This window comes from Magnolia sinica, chromosome 18, assembly GCF_029962835.1.
Source record: "Magnolia sinica isolate HGM2019 chromosome 18, MsV1, whole genome shotgun sequence".
Classification (NCBI taxonomy): domain Eukaryota; kingdom Viridiplantae; phylum Streptophyta; class Magnoliopsida; order Magnoliales; family Magnoliaceae; genus Magnolia; species Magnolia sinica.
The window spans coordinates 37414946-37429230 of record NC_080590.1 but is presented as its reverse complement, the minus strand read 5'-3'; the positions used below and the strand labels follow the sequence as shown (position 1 = coordinate 37429230).

Sequence of the window (14285 nt, the reverse complement as noted above, 5' to 3'; positions counted from 1 at the left end):
TATGGTTAGTGTTTGTATAGCCCAAGCTTAAGATTGGACCCGATATATCCTACCTGAGCCTAACCCAATGTCGGGTTGGTCACGGGTCAACCGGGTTGAACCCGCCCAACTTTCAGCCCTGATATTAACCATCCATTTTCTAACAATCAACACAGTCATCTCAGCCATCTGATCATTGGATAATCCTTGGCCTTTTACGTTCGACGTCTCAGTCTATGTCCTACTCATGCTTTTATTTCTCTGCTTGTATCTCTACGATCGAACACCTAAAAACTCAGACAAGACAGAGAGATTGAAGGTTCCTATATGGGCTGTCACCACTGCCCTCAACATTGTTTTTGCATATCGTGTTGGTCTGAGTTTAACTTCTTTTTCAACTTCCCCCAAAACTCCCAACGCTTGTTATGGCGCCTGCCAATCTTGCGACGGACAGTCTGTCCTTGATCAAAAAGACTAGAATACCTTCACATGTGGTGATTATTTTTTCTTTATATGCTTATTTCTGTTTGTTTTGGTATTATTTTCGTACGCTTTATGATATAGTTGTGGTTGCAGCCGATGATGTAAAAGTCACACGTTGCTGGGATGCTCGAGTGAAGATATTATATTATTTGGAAAAAACAATGTTGAGCGCAGCTGTGACAGCCCATATAGGAACCTTCAATCTCTTTCTCTTGTCTGAGTTTTTCGGGTGTTCGATCATAGAGATACAAGCAGATAAATAAAAGCATGAGTAGGACATATACCGAGACATCAGATGGCTGAGATGACTATGTTGATAGTTAGAAAACAGATGGCTAATATGAATATGACCGAAAAATGCGCCTGAATAGGGTTTGGGTGGGGTTTCTTTGAGCACCAGGGGAGGCTATTTTTACCATTTCTGACATGATGAGCAGCTGAAATCGATGCAGGGCGCAAATTTGTAAATGAAGGAGCGGTGGAATATCAGTACCCATTTGAGATTTTTATAGGCCGCTTTTGCAAGATGGGTTGTGTTAATACTTTTATTGCTTCTGTAGATGAAAATATCTGGTTCGTCCTCTTAGACCTTCGTATACCTGCACAGAGAAAGGACAAAGGAGACCCTGGCTTGAGCAGGGGACCCTCCGATGCCAAAGTCAGGCCTGGATTCTGGGTCTAAGTGTATTGAGGAGTTTTTAGAGAGAATTCTTTCCGTACCTCTCAAGGTGACAGGGGTCCCTCTTTTATAGCTGCTGGGGCATTTAATCGCACGAGGATTCTCTTCCTGATATTGTGCGCGGGATCTTCTCCTGGTATCACGGAGATAGGATTGTGCCCATCTCGAGCCTTCATCCGATCCCGTGAGCTTCGGGGTCGGAGATCTTATCCCAAGATATCCGGGATGAGGCTTGATCTTGCGATGGTCGATCTGGTAAGGAGGTCCGCCCGACGCATGCCCGGAATGCTGATGAGTCGTCCGAACCGACTCAACCTTTGTCTCGGTTTAGCGAATCATGCCTCGGATTTGACACATCCTTTGGTGATCCGAGGCATTAAGTCCGAGTCTGCGGACTTGTATTTTTTGTCCCCAACAGTAAGCCCCCCCTACTCCGTGTGTTTCATATGACACTTAGGAGTAGCGAGTTTTGAGTCGGTTCACAACCCAGTCCGAGACAGTAGGTAGTCATTTAATGCGTTCCGTGTCGCCTTTGACGGGAGGCGGTTCGGTTCCTGACATCGCATGCGCCGTCAGCCGTCAAATCGCTCATCCCACCAATGAGGGTTGGACACGTAGCAAGGGCATTATTGTCGTCAGTCGACGAGCGCCACGTGTCGAGTGGGGGAATCGATGCAGGCGTCGAATCATTTCCCCATTAATTACTTCCGCCGTATGGCAATCTTATAAATTGGTGGGGGTCCCGCATTTTGAACTTCTATTGCCATTCCTACTTTTCATTCCCTTTGGAGCCTTCTCAGTCTTTCATCTTCTTCCTTTCCTCTCTCTTAACCGTCAGCGCTTCCTTCCGCCATTTCCGTTTTCCTTTCTCCCTCCGGTGAGTTTCTCCTTCCTCTTTATTAGGTAATAATGGCGGATAGGGGTTCTCGAAGTCCCCAGGGGGGAGCTTCCGGAGACGAAGGCGAAGCGCAACGTTTTTGGAATGTTGCGGAATCGCCTTCCTTACTGACGGAGATAGCAGTGGATGCCAACGCTGCTTTTCTATCTGAGAGAGTCACTGAAGCTCCGGCGGAACGCCCTGCTTCCGTTGTTCCTTCTCGTGGTGGGTCGTCTTTATTAACCCGCCCGGGAAGGCCTAACTTTCCAAGGGGCATGGAGGAAGATGAGGAGGAAGAAGATGAAATGTTGATTGCCGAGGGAACCTCTGATCCAGTTCCTGTCGATGAATCGGCGCACGCCGAGTCTGAAGGAGAAGGATCGGGGGAAGATTTAAGCGGTCCGGTTCCCTCAGTTTTAACTGAGGCGGACTTAGATAGAATCCGAATCGGATATCACATCCCCGAGTCGGTCATCACCTATCTCCCCGTCAGAATGACTTGCCGGATCACCCTCCTGGGGGTGGTCGCGATTTACCAAGTGTCAATGCAATGCGGCTTGCGTCGGCCCCTCAGGCCATCGTCCAGGGAGTTTTGTCTCGCATTCAGATTGCCCCGGGCAGATAGTCCCAAATGGGTGGAGGAACTTATTCGGGTGTGTGGTGTTGTGGGCCGAGATGGACCAGCCACCGCTTACAGTGAATTTCTCCACCTGTACCAAGTGCGAGTGAATCCGAACTACCCCGGCTTCTACGTCTTCCTGCTTGGCGAGGCGGAGGCGGTTCCATGATAATCGACCCTCCCACTTCCAACAAACATTGGAGAGAGCGTTGGTTTTGGGCATGTGGTCGCTGGGAGACGGATGAGTCCGGGTCTTGCGAGGCTCGTGTTCCTCGGACATTCCAGAGAGCAGGTGACTTGGGTCTTCTCTCTCTCGCCCTTTTTCATTTTTTGTAATATTCTGAGTCTGACGGGCTTGTGTCTGGCAGATATTCCGAAGAAGCGGCCGAAGCTCGGCTCCAGTGCCTCGGCTCGGATCAAAGAGTTGAGGACGTTGGATCCGGCAGATAGGTCTTGGAAGGTGCTTTTACAGCCGGAACGCCTTCATCTTGCAGGTCTAGACTCGGAAGTCACAGGTAATTGAAAATGTATCTTTTGAATTTTCCGAATTTCCCCTGACTTACTTCGTTTTTTTTTTATATAGATCTGCCCGAAGCCCGTCCCAATCTCAGGATTGTTCACAAACCGGCTCCCTCAGAAATGACTGGAGCTCGTCCTCCCCTTAGGGCAGTCACGAAGTTGAAGGCTCCTCCGCGATCAGTTCTTCTGTTGGAGCCTCGGCCGCCGAAGAGGCAAAGGGTGGTGCGGAAGGAGAAAGAGCCAGCGAGTTCTTCTGCCCCTTCCGTCGTCGTAATTTCCGACCCAGAAGAAAGGGCGGAAGAGACGGCGGTCGCTGCCTCGGAACCTCAGGCGGCACCCGACTCGGTACACGTTGAGACGGATGTTCGGGGACAGGAGGAAGAGACCAGGGCCGCGTCTTCCAGAGGGGAAGGTGAGACGAGGACCGCATCCTTCAGAGGGGAGGAGACGAACCAGGAAGGGCCGTCTGTCCTGCAGCAGGTGGTATCGGGAATGGTTCCCTGGGCCTTAGCCCACGGGGGCGAAAGAGAGTTCGTGAGGCTCTACAACGCTCCGTCATCGCAAACCGTCAGCCATGCAGCAAGGGTGTTTTTTGAACTCGCTCCCTGCTTGATTAAGGCCAGTAAGGAGCTATCCTCGACTCATCGGCTGCAGACTCTTCTGTCGGAAGCCGAAGGGCGACGCGAGGAGGCCGAAATCCGGGTCGGCGTCCTGACAGGCGAGGCGGCCCTTACCCGGAGAGCTGCCGAAGATGCGAGAGCAGAGGCGGCTTCCTCCAGAAGAGCCTTGGATGAAGCGAAAGCAGAGGTTGCTCGGGTACTGGCTCTTCTCTCCGAAGCTGAAGAAGAGAACCGGCGAGTTCTCGCAGTTCATGCTTCGTGCGCAGATGACTTAGCTCGGGCTCAGCTTGAGGCGGCGGAGCATATTCAGCAGGCCGACGAGAAGACTTGAGAGGCTGAGAAGGCTAGGGACCAAGCCGTCCAAGCTTTCCTTAAGTCGGCGGAGTTCGAGGACGAGAGGGACCGCTTGTTCCAAAGCGGATATCTGGAATGCGTCAAGGATATAAAGAAATCTTTTCCTAACCTTGACCTTTCAGAAATCGAGGGTGGAGCAGCCTCGGAATCCGAGAACCCGGACGCCGCTACTGAAGACACTGCTGCTGGGGAAGAGGCCGGTGCATGAGGACAGTTACCAGGGCCCTTCAATTTTTATTTTTTTTTGCTTTGATGTATTCACACGTTGTACTTGCATGTGTTTTGATGAATGAAACATGTGTTTTGATGAATCAAAAAATGCTTAGCTTTATTCATTTGACTTGGCTTTAATCTCTCTTAGTTCAGAGTCTTTAAACATTGAGTACCGAGCTAAGGATAGTAGACCTTGAGGTGTTCAGCGTTCCAAGGGTGAGGCAATGATTGTCCGTTTAGGTCTTCTAGCCGATACGTTCCTGGTCGGATGGTGCCCGAGACGATATAGGGTCCTTCCCAATTGGGTCCCAGCGTACCCGACTCAAATTCCTTAGTGTTGAAAAATACTTTCCGGAGAACCATATCTCCCATTTGAAACCTCCTAATCTTAACTCGGGTATTATAGAACCGAGCCACTTGTCGTTGCCAAGCCTCCGTGCGCAGCCGCGCCACTTCCCTTTGTTCGTCCAGAAGGTCGAGTCCGAGGGCAAGGAGTTCTTCATTCTCTTCTGCATTGAATGAGGTGATTCGAGCCGAAGGTAATCCAATTTCAACGGGAGTGACGGCTTCCGAGCCATAAGCTAGTGAAAAAGGAGTCTCTCCTGTGGCTGTTCGAGCTGTAGTTCGGTAAGCCCAAAGAATTTTTCGGAGCTCTTCAGCCCATGCTCCTTTAGCCCGGCCAAGCTTGGTCCGAAGATGTTGCTTGATAATCTTGTTAACCGCCTCAACTTGTCCGTTGGTTTGAGGATGATGAGGTGAAGAATAAACGTTTCTGATTCCGAGGTTGTCGCACATCTCGCGAAAGCTTCTATTATCAAATTGCCTTCCATTGTCTGTAACAATGGTACGGGGTACTCCGAATCGGCAGATAATATTTTTCCATACAAACTCGGTGATCTTCTGCTCGGTTATTTTAGCTAATGGTTCTGCTTCGGCCCACTTCGTGAAATAGTCCACTGCTACCACAGCAAACTTGGTCTGACCTTTTCCCATGGGGAGTGGACCTATGATGTCGACACCCCACTGTGCGAAGGGCCAGGGACCAGTCATCGGTGTCAGTGCCTCGGGGGCTTTCCTCGGAATTGCCGCGAACCGTTGACATTTGTCGCATTTTTGGACGAGCTGGCGAGCGTCGTGTTGGATAGTGGGCCAGTAATATCCCTGTCGTAGGACCTTATGGGCGAGAGATCGCCCTCCAGAGTGGTTTCCGCAGATTCCCTCATGGATTTCGCTTAATACATAGTTTGCCTCGCTGGGTTTGAGGCACCGCAGCAACGGGGCGTAGTAACCTTTCTTATAGAGGGTTCCGTTGAATATGGTGTAACGGGAGGCTCGGATCTTAATTCGTCGAGCTTCGGCGCGATCCTCAGGCAACTTTCCTTTGTCAAGGTATTGGCAGATTGGATCGATCTAGGATGGTTCCGAGTCGATTGTATTGACGGCCTCGCTAATTGGTTCATCTATACTCGGCTTATCGACGTATTCGACAGGAACGGACCTGGGTATATCATCTTCATCGGCTGAGGCGAGCTTTGCTAATAAATCGGCTTTGCTGTTTTCCGTACGAGGGATCCGAGTGACACGACAGAGTTGAAATCCGTTGATAAGTTCTTTCGCTTTCTCCATGTAAGCCCTTAGCCGGTCTTTCCGTGTCTAGTATACACTGATAACTTGGTTAACAACCAACTGAGAGTCGCTGAAAACATTTAGGTGCGTGACCTCCATGCTAGCGGCGAGTCGGAGGCCGAGTAACAACGCTTCATATTCCGCCGTATTGTTCGACGCTTGGAATCCAAGTCGTAAGGCATACTGTATATAGGTATGATCGGGGGTTTCCAGCACAACCCCAGCCCCACTTGCTTTCGAGTTGGAAGAACCGTCGACAAACAGTTTCCAGAGAATAGGGCAGGTAAGGGTCGGGGGAGTGGTTGCTGTTGGAACTGCAACATCCTTTGGCATATCGTTGACCGGGAGCTCGGTTGGTGGTGTTCCCTCGGCAATAAAATCAGCTACGGCTTGCCCTTTGATTGCTACCTTCGGTCTGTATTGAATGTCAAATTCACTCAGTTCGATAGCCCACTTCGTGAGTCGGCCGGAAGCTTCTGGTTTCTGCAATACCTGGCGAAGCGGAAGATCGGTCATTACAATGATGGTGTGGGCATGGAAATACGGCCTGAGTCACCGAGAGGAAGTTATTAAGGCCAAGGCCACTTTTTCCAAGCTTGGGTATCTCGTTTCTGCTGGCAATAACGCTTTGCTGACGTAATAAACCGGCAGTTGCTTTCCTTCGGATTCTCGTATCAAAGCCGAGCTAACCGCTGCCTCGGACACAGCTAGGTAAAGGAGCAAAGACTCCCCCGATTCGGGTTTTGATAAGAGAGGTGCAGAACCGAGATATGATTTTAATTGTTGGAATGCTGCTTCACATTCCTCCGTCCAACCCATTGTTTGTCTTCCTTTCAACTGTCTGAAGAAAGGGAGACATTTATCCGTGGCTCTGGACAGGAACCGATTAAGTGCTGCGACTCGTCCGGTCAACCTTTGGATGTCCTTGATGGTTTTAGGGGATTCCATATCAATCAAAGCCTTTATCTTCTCAGGGTTCGCCTCTATTCCTCGCTGACTAACCAAGAAACCGAGGAACTTTTCAGAGCCCACCCCAAAAGCACATTTACTCGGATTCAGCTTCATCCGAAACTTCCGTAGGGTGAGAAACATTTCTTCCAAGTCATTCACATGATCTGCCGCGTGTATACTTTTGACGAGCATGTCGTCAATATATACTTCCATGGTTCGGCCTATAAGCCGAGCAAAGATTTTGTTAACTAATCTTTGATAGGTTGCGCCGGCATTCTTCAGACCAAATGGCATCACTCGGTAACAATAAAGGCCTTTGTCGGTGACAAAGGTAGTTTTTGATTTATCTGTCTTATGCATTGCAATTTGATTATACCCCGAATAAGCATCCATGAAACTAAGGAGCTCATGTCCGGCGGTACTATCTACTAGCTGGTCTATCCTTGGAAGCGGAAAGCTATCCTTCGGGCAGGCTTTATTTAAGTCAGTATAGTCAATACAGACTCGCCACTTCCCGTTGGATTTCTTTACAAGCACGACATTCGCGACCCACTCTGGATAGTGTATCTCTTCTATGAAATTAGCCTGGAGGAGTTTGTTGACTTCTTTTTCAATGATGGCGTATCGTTTAGGGCCGAGCGGTCGTCGCTTCTGTCGGATCGGTCGATACAACGGATCGACGTTGAGTCGGTGAGTCACCACGGAGGGGTCGATCCCGGGCATATCTTCATGACTCCAGGCAAATACGTCGGCGTACCTACGGAGCAGGGCTATCAGCTTTTCTTTCAAAGGGGACTGCAGAGACGAGCCAATTCGTACCGTCTTGGATCCATCTGTCTCGACCAAGGGGACCGAGACAAGATCTTCGACCGGCTGTCCTCGTTCATAATTCTCGCCCCGAGGGTCCAATGATTCGATCGTTAATATGTTGGTCGGACTCTTGTCGGTGGCTCCTTTTACAGCTATCATGTAACATCGCCTCGCATCTTGCTGGTCTCCTTTGACAATTCCGACTCCCGACTCGGTCGGGAATTTCATTGAAAGATGGTACGTGGATACCACGGCCTGGAGGAGACTCAATGAAGGTCGGCCGAGTATTGCGTTGTATACTGAGGGTTGATCGACGACCAGGAAGTCAACCATCATCGTTGTCTGATGTGGGGCACTACCAGCAGTGAGTGGTAATGAGACAGTCCCTTCGGGCAGTACTTGTCCTCCGGAAAAACCGATCAACGGGGTCCGAACTGGGCGTAACGTGGATCGTTCGATCCCCATTTTGTCGAACGCCCGAGTAAACAACACGTCTGCAGATGATCCCGTATCAACGAGTATTCGGAACACTTTTCGGTTAGCAATCGCCAGGGTGACGATCAACGCATAATCGTGGGGGTGATGGATACCTCGGGCGTCTTCCTCAGTGAACGATATGCAATATCTTTCCCTTTTTTTCTCTTTTGGTGGTCGATCTATAATCATGAGCTCGGACTGAGGCTGACTAAGTTTTCTTGCATGATTCCTTCGTGCATTGTTTGAGTCGCCCCCACCTTGTGGACCGTCGATAATCGTCCGGATTTCGTCCATAGGCTGACTCTCGGTCGGGCGTGCCTCAGCTGCCCCAGCTTTAACCATATGTTCTCTGAGTCGGCCGTCTTTTATGAGTCGTTCGATCTCTTCTTTTAGGTGACGGCAATCACTTGTGTTATGCCCGTGATCACGGTGATAATGGCAGTATTTATCCTTGTCCCGCCGATTAGGATTACTCCTGAGCTTACTGGTCCAGTTAACAAAGCCTTCGTTTTTTATTTCCATCAATACCTCTTCCCGAGTCTTGTTCAGGGGAGTATATGTGGAAAATCTTCGATCCGGCCGTTTGCCTGACCTTCGCTCATCACGCGCTTGATCATCCTTGCGTTTCCTTCCTCCGGCCGAGTCGGCTTCCTTTTTGGCCGACTCTTTGGCCAAAGTTTTAGTTTCACGCAGGATTCGCGCTTCCTCGGCATTCGCATACTTATCCGACCGTGCCATAAATTCTGTCAGAGTATCGGGCGGAGTTTTGTCTAGAGATGCCAGGAATGGCTTATCTCTAACTCCTTGCATGAGCGCATTGAGAGCCGTTTCTTCTGAATGTTTTCGAACCTGAAGGGATTCGAAATTAAAACGCTTGATATAATCTTTCAGTAGCTCTCCCTGCTTTTGAACTACGTTGTTCAGATGTGCAGGGGGCTTCAATTTCTTCTTTCCGCCGATGAAGTTGGTGAGGAAGGCGTCGCTCAGCTCAGCGAATGAACTGATGGACTTTGGTTTCAACTGTTTGAACCACAGTCGAGCTACATCGGTCAATGTAAGAGAAAAGGCCCGACACATTACTGCATCCGAGGCATCGTGGAGCTCCATATAGGTTCTGAAGCATTCAATATGCTCGGTCGGGTCGGTCTTGCCGGTGAAAGGAGTGATTTGAGGTAATCGAAACCTCTCGGGCAACCGGGCCTTCAGTACCGAGTCCACAAAGGGGGACGCCTTCGCTTCCGACCCGGTTGAATATACATTCCGGCCGTGCTTCATGTCCGCCATCTCTTTCGTCATCTCTTCCCGCACTTCTCTTTTAAAATTTTGAATATCGGCTTTCCAAGGTTCACTGCTCTCTGCCGTGCCTTCCATGGATGGGCGATTGCGCTTTCTTCGCTCTATCTCGTGCCGAAGATCAGTCGGGGGTAGGGAAGCGTTGGCTGACTGCGCTGGAGATGGTTCTGATCCGCCTCGGGGTTGGCTCAGCCGGAAAGACTGCGGCGCGGAAGGTTGAGGATCAACCGCCGTAGTTGGTACGTGCGCTGTCTCCCCTTGAGGATGCGGGAGCGGCTGCATTTGTTGCTGATACATTCGTTCAAAGATTCGCTTCATTATATTCATATCAGACCGGATTTCTTGAACCTCCTTATCCAACCGTCCATCGTCGCGACCCCGCTGATTGTTGCTTGTCCTGGTCGCTCCTCGTTGGCGGTTGTTAGGTGGGTTCTGGGCTGCGGGGACCGCGACTGGACCCACCGGCCCTTCAATCTCATTCAAATCTTCCTCTGGGACCGTCCTTCTAGTCATTACCATTGAAATCAATATAGAGATATGAGATGGCTTTTTTGTACGGTTCCCACAGACGGCGCCAAGCTGTTGATGAAAATATCCGGTTCGTCCTCTTAGACCTTCGTATACCTGCACAGAGAGAGGACAAAGGAGACCCTGGCTTGAGCAGGGGACCCTCCGATGCCAAAGTCAGGCCTGGATTCTGGGTCTAAGTGTATTGAGGAGTTTTTAGAGAGAATTCTTTCCGTACCTCTCAAGGTGACAGGGGTCCCTCTTTTATAGCTGCTGGGGCATTTAATCGCACGAGGATTCTCTTCCTGATATTGTGCGCGGGATCTTCTCCTGGTATCACGGAGATAGGATCGTGCCCATCTCGAGCCTTCATCCGATCCCGTGAGCTTCGGGGTCGGAGATCTTATCCCAAGATATCCGGGATGAGGCTTGATCTTGCGATGGTCGATCTGGTAAGGAGGTCCGCCCGACGCATGCCCGGAATGCTGATGAGTCGTCCGAACCGACTCAACCTTTGTCTCGGTTTAGCGAATCATGCCTCGGATTTGACACATCCTTTGGTGATCCGAGGCATTAAGTCCGAGTCTGCGGACTTGTATTTTTTGTCCCCAACAGCTTCAAATCTAGTAACTTGAAAATAAAATGATGTAAATCCATTGACATATTTGAAATATAAACAAAAAAAGAATGTAATGAGAAATTGATATGAATTCTTTTCACCTACTTTGATTGATGGATACACCCATCTTCTTTCTACTTTTAGTAATACAGTAATGCTACTTTGTACTACTAGTAGTATCAAAAGTTGAAATGAAATGTTGTATTTATCCATCACGGTGAGTTTAAATTATAAAAACAGAATGCTAATAAGAATTCCTAGTCTAAAACTTAAAAAATACTAATTGCTTGAGGTAGCTAAACAGGGGTTTATCAGACACAGGTATGCACTTCCCAAGCCAACCAATTGGCCAAGAAACAGCAGCGATTCCGACACAAACACCCCATTGCCCCCAATTCAATCTCTCTGTATCAGCAAACCTATTCAGAAACTCCACCATCACCACTTGCAAAATAATCGTGAACCCTACGATGCCAATAAACAGACGGTTACGATGAATCCCCTCAAACACATTCTTCTTCTCCAGCTTCCTGGCATTGAGTTCATTGAAAACTTGGCACAACACGAAAGTGTTAAAAATTAATGTGTTTCTCACCCTCTCGTCCACGCCAAAGATCGACTTCCCCTTGAATTGCAATATCAGCAAGACTGTGATTTGATATAGAGCCTGAGCAATGAGATTCCTCCACATGATATTGGTGATCAGTGGCTCAGTGCGGCCCACTGGCTTCTGATCCATCAGCTCCTTGGCGGGCCGCTCTGTAGCCAGAGCCAGAGCGCCTAACGTGTCCATGATCAGGTTCACCCACAATAGTTGGACTGCTGTGAGTGGAACATCGCCGGAAGAAATCGCTGCGATGAAATTGATCAGTAGGGCTGCTACATTCACAGAGAGCTGGAATTGGATGAATTTCTGGATGTTGTTGTACACACATCTCCCCCATTGTAAAACTGTCACAATGGAAGTGAAATTGTCGTCCAAAATGACAATGTCGGAGCTCTCTTTTGCTACTTCGGTACCTTGGATTCCCATGGAGAGCCCAATGTCAGATTCTTTGAGTGCAGGAGCATCATTTGTTCCATCTCCGGTGACGGCAACTACTTGGCCTTTTTGTTTCAAGGTCTGCACCATTAGAAGCTTATCAAATGGCGAGGATCTTGCCATCACACAAATTCTATTGACCATTTCCATCCTTTGTTCTGTCGAGTAGCTTCTGAAATCCTTGCCTTCGAGGACCGCTCCATTCATGTCTTGATCAGGCCCAAGTATTCCGCATTCAACTGCTATTGCTCGTGCAGTGAAAACATTATCCCCAGTAATCATTTTGACGGCAACTCCGGCTTTTCTACAAGCTTCAACGGCCATTCTAACCCCAGGTCGGCAAGGATCCTTCAGGCCCACCATCCCTAATAGTGTCAAGCCATCTTCAGATAGTTTTTCAATCTGTACTCCATCATTTCCATTAGTGACAATATCTTCTGCAATCTGTTTGTGGGCAAAAGCAATGCACCGTAGACTCTGAGCTGCCATTGCTTCGATGATTTGCTCCAATTTCATCCTTTTCTGCTCATCTATGGCATTGATAGTCCCATTACTGTCGAAGTAATTTGAACACATCGCCAGAATCATCTCTGCAGCTCCTTTCCTATGCACATGGATTGACTTCTCATCGTTCTTCCTTACTAAAATGCCACTCTGTTTCTTCTCTGAATTGAATGCTTCAACATGGAGAATAGTCCAACTTCTCTTCAATCCATCCATATTCATCCCCAAATCCAACACAGCCCAAGAGAGAATCGCTTTCTCGGTGGGACTCCCAGAAAACTCAGGCTCTGAAACCATAGTGGATGTATAAACACTACCTGTTGTGTTCAAACCAACGCCTTGATGCAACAATTCAACAACATTGGTGGCTATTTTGGATGAGTCCAGCAGAGATTCTTCGTCAAGCCAGAACCTATCCACCTTCATCTGATTCATCGTCAAGGTGCCAGTTTTATCAGTGCAGATGGTATTGACAGACCCCATAGTTTCACAGGCAGAGAGCTTCCGAACCATTGCCTGATCGGCCATCATCCTCTTCATCGAATAAGCAAGCGTAAGAGTAACAGCCAATGGTAGACCTTCTGGAATCGCCACCACCACAATAGTGACAGCAGCAGCAAAAATGTTCGCTACTGAGTTCATCACCTCTCCAATCTTCGTCTTCCCACGATTGAATTCCCGGTGTCCATCCTCATCCGTCGTATTTCCAGTGAAGTAACGAACTAACAACACGATCAGGACTAGAACAGCAACACTCAAACCAATTTTCCCTATGTAGGAAGTGAGCTTGTTGAGGCGAGCTTGCAATGGTGTCTCCTCATTCATGTCGAGGCTTATTGAGTTCATCATCTCGCCCCATGTCGTATTTTTGCCGACGGATGTGACAAGCATATGGGCATACCCATCTACCACCTTGGTACCAGAGAACAGGAATGGATTCTTGATTTTATCAACATTCACGTGATCGCTCTCGCCTGTCATGCTCGATTCATCAAGTTGTAAGGAATGACCATTCAAGAACAAACCGTCGGCAGGAATCTGATCACCGATCTTTAAACACACGACATCGCCCACTACCACTTCAAAGATGGAGATCTTTTGCCTCCGTCCGTCTCTCATGACATCAATCACAATGTCATTGCTCTTGTCAGAAAGCTTGTCGAATTGCCTCGCTTGACGGAAATTGCTAATGGCAGAGACAACCACAACTAGAAAGATGGCAATGAATATGCTCCCACCGTCGTACCATCCCTCTTTCAAGCCATGTTCTTTGATACCAAAGACGAGAGAGAGACCAGCACAACCAAGAAGAATCAGAATCACATGGTCTTTGAAGGCTTCCAGCACAAAGGAGAAGAATCCTTTAAGAGGCTGCTTGAGATAGGTGTTAGAACCAAACACATCACGCCGGCGACGGATATGTTCATCATTACCTCGGATTCCTTTCTCTGCATCGGATTCCAAAGAACCCATGATTCCTTCAACCCCTCCAAGAAAGCTAAGGGAATCTAAGTCTTTCCCTTTCACAATCTTAGTCAGGCTCTCTTGGTCTACGACAGAAAAGCATAAATTACTACTGTCATCAACATCAACATCGATGGTGACGTGAGGCTGATTGGATGAGAACTTAGAAAGAAGGTGACTGTTGATGGACTTCTTCTTAGATAAGATGTCATTAGCAAGAGAAAGCATAGCTCTGAAAGAATAGATAACAGCAAAAGCAGTCCGCCATCTCTTATGTGAGGATTTTCTACCGTTGAGCAATAACTTAGAATAATCTGTTGCACTTGACATTGAGATAATCAAACTGCAATAGAATGAGAGAGAGAGAGAGAGAGAGAGAGAGAGAGAGAGACGTTAATGTGAAGACTACAGAGAGACACGAGGTAGAGAGAAACATGTATCTTCTTATAGATGGAAGGGAGTCGTGTTTCCGTTTCCTTCGGAGATTTGTTAGAATGGGAAGTTTCATGGAAGGGAGAGAGAATCCGGGATGCGGATTGCGCACCAGTCACCACCCAACTGAGACGAACTAAGACCAAATCAGGTTCAGTGTCGATGTGTTTGGCCCTGTGGGGCCAACATGATGTATATGTGTTATATCCATGCCGTC

At 48.5% G+C, this 14285-nt stretch overlaps 1 protein-coding gene across 1 annotated transcript; it reads right to left on the bottom strand.

The window, feature by feature from the left end:
* Window positions 1-10832: 10832 nt before the first annotated feature.
* LOC131233842 (calcium-transporting ATPase 12, plasma membrane-type-like) lies at window positions 10833-14005 on the bottom strand. The gene has a single exon (XM_058230657.1). The coding sequence runs from the start codon at window positions 13964-13966 to the stop codon at window positions 10889-10891; it is 3078 nt and encodes a 1025-aa protein (XP_058086640.1). The 5' UTR covers window positions 13967-14005; the 3' UTR covers window positions 10833-10888.
* Window positions 14006-14285: the final 280 nt, after the last annotated feature.

Coding starts and splice junctions, on each gene's coding strand:
- LOC131233842 (XM_058230657.1), bottom strand. CDS start 13,966: ATGTCAAGTGCAACAGATTATTCTAAGTTATTGCTCAACGGTAGAAAA.